Raw genomic sequence first — 5,720 nt, 5'->3', positions numbered from 1 at the left:
TGGATTAATAAATACTATATCTATTTATGTGGCTTAAGAAAACAGATACGTGATCCTACCATTATAAGGCGTGAACTTGGATTTCGTTAAATTAGAAATATTATTTACATTCGACACGTGAAAACTATCATTTAAGACAAAATGCGAAGATATAATGTCAATTTTGTTTTTAATACTTCAGTTTTGTAACATCATGAATCACGCGGGTTGCAGTCAATTTGTATTTCTTTCTCTCTTTCTCTCTCTCTCTTTTTTTTTTACTCCACGATGTCAAGCCTGAACATTAATCCTAATATTTCTTCGTTTCATTTCCTGGGTACTCTTTGATAGCCACCACCTTGGTGTTCATCCGCTTCTGCTTGTAATACCAGTATTCTATCGCTAGGGTAATGCAAGCCAACACCACTCCGATGAAGATGACAATAAATACGCCACCTGTGAAGAATATAAATATTTTGATGAAAGGTTATTGATGTTTATAATATGCATTCGCATTTTATCTATATTTCATACCTTTTGTAAGACTTTAGGATTTATTTTTATTTTCCCAATGATCAAGCTTAAAACTAATAATAACTGTTTCTACTTTGATCATTACTTTTCTGTTGACTCGCTTATAGTATCCTAGTGAGTCAGCGGTAAGTTTATGAACTTAAAATGCGAAAATCCATGATTCGATTCCTTGCACTGGAGAAAGTACATATATAGACCACTGTGTAACTTTGGGCCCAAAACAACCAAATACAGACTCGCTTACACCAATAGAATTGGTATACGTGCCTAACTTAAAAAACTATTGCTTTATCTCTACTAGTTAGGTAATTAATTCGTTTTAAATAATACAGAAACAACTTGAAGTAATATTTTTTTATAAAATTAGTAAATTCCCAGTGCCTTCTTTTTTTTTATGTGACGAAATAGGCAAGATTCACTCGGTAACATTCCAACAGCTACATAAGGACTATCTGTGCTTGTCTCTTTTTTCATTTTGAACAGGTCGATTATAGAGGGAAGGTAGGTAGTCAACAGCACCCTCTAACAACTTTTGATCTAGTGGGATTCGATGTGATCTACAGCGCACCCATGGCCCCAATTTGTGAAATAAATTTTGTCGTAAAGGGACACGAACTATAATCCTCAGATTAACAGCCAGTGCATAATAATCTCTATTTGAGATAATCATTAGGATACAGAATACTTAGTTAATGTTATTATTGATATACGAATAATTTAGAAAAATAATGTCTGTATATTTCTGACATAAATTGTAGTAAAATAAATAATTCCATATTAACATTTAAAAAAAAATTCATTAAGAAAGTTTTTAACTCTAATATAAAAATCATCAACTGTTAATGTGTAGAGTTTGCATTTTATTTTATTTTCTGGGTTTTTTTTTATTATTTATTGTGGTAATTTCATTGGCTCAGTATCGAATCCAAAACCTCTTGCACACAATGCAAGTGTTTTAGCAACTGAGCTCTTGCTAGTAAGGTACTATTTTATTACTAACTACCACATTCTTCCCTTCTCACACAAAAATAGACTCGCCCTCAGGCTACGTGCTGGACGCCAGTTTTTTGTTTTTTTTTTGTGGTAATTTCTTTAGCTTGGTAACTAATCCAAGACCTTTTGCATGCCAGGCGAGTTCTTTAGCAACTGAGCTCTTGCTAGTAAGATACTGTTTGATAACTAACTACCACGTTCTTCCCTTCTCACAAAACAAGGCTTGCCCTCAGACTGCACGTTGGTTGCCAGTTTTTCTTATGGTAATTTACTCGTCTTGATAACGAACTAACAACTCAAGCTACCACACTATTACCACATTATGAGTTGCAAAAAAAAAATTAATTAATTATAAAATATAATTTGCTTGGGCATTTACTCAGGCGACACTTCTCCTCAGTATTTAAAAGGTGTTTAAGCACACATTGTGAAATAAGTGCCAATAAGGATTGATGCTATTTGTAATATTTATATTTAAATGTTTAAATGCAGTATGTCTTATGTGAAACGAATACGATTTTGGTCAACATTTTGCTTCTGTGTCACAGCACGAAATGCGACACTCCACGTACGCTTTTATAAGTTGAAACGTTAAGAGATGAACTTTCTGAAAACCCTCCCCAGTGGCTCATCAGTAAATCTGAAGACTTATAATGCTGAAAACTGGGTTTAGATACCCGTCGTGGGCACACTACAGATAGTCCATTGTTTAGCTTTGCACTTAACAACAAAAAACAGTCAGTTTTCTTAACTTTTGATTACTACAGACGTTAACTTTATAAACTCTACTTGTTATTTATTTGTTCATTTATATAATTGTTATGATAATTAATATTCTGAGTCTACGCTTATTTCTTCTTTCATATATATAAATGCTGAATACATTGGTTTTCCACACAAACCTATATTTCCAATGCTAATTCCATCACTCTGTCGGTCACTGTCGTCACAAGTCACACGTTCCTTATTCTTGTTCCACCATCTTTCCTTTAAACCTTCCAGTTTCCTCTGGTTGAGTAATTTTAGAATCCTGGAAGATAAGAAAAAAGTCCAAGAGTTAAAGTTCAAGATAAAAACACACGTGCAAGGACTAACACGTGTTTTTGCGCCATTTTTATAAGATTCTCACCATAAAAAATTAAAGTTATTGATATTCTTATAGGTTCCATTGTATCTATTCTTCGTCAGATCTTTCTGTAATACAGTATATACTTTTTATCTTTATTATTTGCCAATGTAAAGTAACTTTTTTAAATACATAGTTGCGAATACTTCCCAAATAACTGCTACGTACAAACGTCCACATTGCTGGAAAGCATCAAGTACGAATTAATTGGACGTTGTTTAGTTTTAACTGGTATTAATATTAGGCATATGGGCTAAATGGCCAGATCAGAGATATAAAACTAATGAACAGAGAGTTAAAATGGCAACCAATCAGCAACACCCCTGCTTATTTGTGATTTCACTGTCACAGTTATAACACCCCCACAGCTAAAAATAGGCGTATTCAGCAGCTTAGCACGGCTCGAACCCCTTGGACTTCCTAATCCGCATCCCAGCACATTACTTATTATTATAATTCTTGAAAGGGCAGCTTATTTTATTATATATATATATACTTACAGTTGGCTTACAAACTGAAGAAAAGTAAAACTTTATGCGATAGATTTTTAAAATAAAGTTAAAAATACTTGACTTTAAAGTTAACAGTTGGATGAATATATTTATATAAAAAGCTATAATTAAAATGATTCACCAATACTCATCTTGGGAGAAACTGAAAATTTTCTATAGTGCTGACATCTAGGGAAAAACTGAAAATATTTTACAGTGTTGTTTACCTCTAGGAAGAAACTGAAAATCTATAGTGCTGACATCTAGGGAGAAATGGAAAATATTCCATAGTACTGACATCTAGGGAGTAACAAAATCTTTATAGTGTTGATATTTAGGGAAAAACTGAGAAATATTCTACAGTGCTGACATCTAGTGAGAAATTGAAAATATTCTACAGTGTTGACATCTAGGGAGAAAACAAATATTCTACAGTGCTGACATCTAGGGAGAAACTGAAAATCTTCTATAGTGATGACATCTGGGGAGATATTTTACGGGTGTTCTTACCACCTGCATTATCACTGCATACTGCAATACAATTGTGAACTTACGCACTAGACAACTGGTCTTTCAAAGGGGAACCTTGTTGAACTGCTAGAGCCAGTGGTTTACGGCTGAATTCATTTCCAATTTCTTCTAAGTCACAGTTTGTCATTGTGGCGTATTTCACTTGCGTGGAGTCAGCTGCAAGAAACAAAAGGCTCATAGCTCGCTTCTGGTGATAGTTTTAAACACTCAATCCTTGTTAAAAAAATCATCATTTCAAAATTACAGAAAAGGCTTAGGATTCCGGTCATTTTTCATCGCATCAGTATTCAAATGTATATTCAAATAACGTCTTAAAAAATAATGTAAGCTATCAAACCAAGTAATCCAAGGTCAACCTTAAGTTTACGGACTTACAATGCTAAAATCCGAAGTTCGATTTCGCGCAAAGCTACTCGAGGGCTATCTGTATTATCCATCCAATTTAGCAATGAAAGACTAGAGGGAAGGCAGCTAGTCATCACTCTTGGGCTACTTGTTTTCCAACGAATAGTGGGATTGACCGTCACTTTATAACGCCCCCACACCTGAAAGGACGAGGATGGCGAGTTGAGCCCCCTAACAACCAGGCCACGCGAGTAGTGGAAAGAGTGCAGATAACTCCGTGTGTTTAGTTTTACATTAAAACAAAAACAAGCAATAATCCAAGTAATTTATAACATAGCATAATTTAACGATATTTCTCTAAGTGACCCAGTTTTGTCCGACTTTGAGTTTCATAAATTTTCACATATGGAAAGAAAAGAACAAGAACGCTCCTGATAGCGTAGTGGTTGACATTGTGAAATTTTTAGCGAACCTTGTATATTATTTTAATTCAATTACACATTTTCTTTAACTCTGAAATTACCGATTTTTTTATACCGTTCACTTCCGGAAGGGTCCACATATTTCATCATACTGAGTAGTAATATTATGTTAGCCTGTTACCAAACTCAGTCCAAAAAATGATCTAAAAACGAAAGAAAAAAGACGAGATCATTCATATTTTACGTACAATTCGCGGTGATTAGTGGGATTTATTACAATATTGATGATGTTTTTGTTTATAATTTTAACAAGAGAAAGTCATAAGCTGTTTTAATACCGAAAGCACAAACAAGACTAAGTCAGCAGCTGTTTTAATACCGGAAGTACAAGGAAGAGAAAGTCTGCAGCTGTATTAATACCGGAAGCACAAACAAGGGAAAGTCAGCAGCTGTTTTAATACCGGAAGCACAAACAAGAGAACGTCAGCAGCTGTTTTAATACCGGAAGCACAAGCAAGACTAAGTCAGCAGTTGTTTTAATATCGGAAGCACGAACAAGAGGACTGGTGATCAGGACGTTTGACTCTTAACCTGTGAGTCACGAAATTACTTCAAACTTGGAGACACCTAGCGCAGATAGCCCTCGAATAATTTTGCGCGAAAATTCAACTTTTATAGATCTTATTGTTGATGAGTTTTTTTAAACTTAAGATGAAAATTATGATCTCTTACTTGTGATGTTTTAATGGAGAGTGACCCAATATTTCAGCTATGGAGGGGTGGACTAGAAATTCAGGTGGGCCGTAAAATGATACTTGAATAAGGAGGTACATTATGCTATAACAATAATGAAAGAGACAGACTAATGCTCTGTAAAAACATATCCCCCCCCCCGAAATAAATCACATCATGATGGTTATAAATCAGTGTTTACCAACTTATTATAAACATGTGTTTCATAATAAGCTCGCGAGCTGGATGTAAGTCAATCATTAAGCAAAATGCGGTCCTTGGGCCTCCAGCTGAAATGCATTATTTCAAGTTTCTTGGGCCAAATGTGGTCCTTGGGCCGCCAGCTGAAATGCACTATTTCAAGTTTCTTGGGCCAAATGTGGTCCTTGGGCCGCCAGCTGAAATGCACTATTTCAAGTTTCTTGGGCCAAATGTGGTCCTTGGGTCGCTAACTGAAGTGGAATATTTCAATTTTCTTGGACCAAATGCGGTCCTTGGGCCGCCAGCTGAAATGCACTATTTCAATTTTCTTGGACCAAATGCGGTCCTTGGGCCGCCAGCTGAAAT

The 5,720-nt window shown here is 35.2% G+C and overlaps 1 protein-coding gene across 1 annotated transcript in view; it reads right to left on the bottom strand.

Moving 5' to 3' along the window:
* Nucleotides 1–287: 287 nt before the first annotated feature.
* Nucleotides 288–5,720, bottom strand: part of LOC106474470 (ionotropic receptor 25a-like) — a 22,610-nt gene continuing 17,177 nt past the window's right edge. Inside the window, exons 8-10 of the mRNA XM_022402782.1 lie at nt 3,678–3,810; nt 2,409–2,536; nt 288–435 (exon numbers count right to left, since the gene is read on the bottom strand). Of these exons, the coding sequence (XP_022258490.1) occupies nt 290–435; nt 2,409–2,536; nt 3,678–3,810 (407 nt within the window). The 3' untranslated portion in view covers nt 288–289. The remainder of the gene's footprint in view (nt 436–2,408; nt 2,537–3,677; nt 3,811–5,720) is intronic.

The sequence above is a fragment of the Limulus polyphemus genome, unplaced genomic scaffold (assembly GCF_000517525.1).
Source record: "Limulus polyphemus unplaced genomic scaffold, Limulus_polyphemus-2.1.2 Scaffold7261, whole genome shotgun sequence".
Classification (NCBI taxonomy): domain Eukaryota; kingdom Metazoa; phylum Arthropoda; class Merostomata; order Xiphosura; family Limulidae; genus Limulus; species Limulus polyphemus.
The sequence above is the reverse complement of the archived record's forward strand: the minus strand, read 5'-3'. Positions and strand labels throughout refer to the sequence as shown.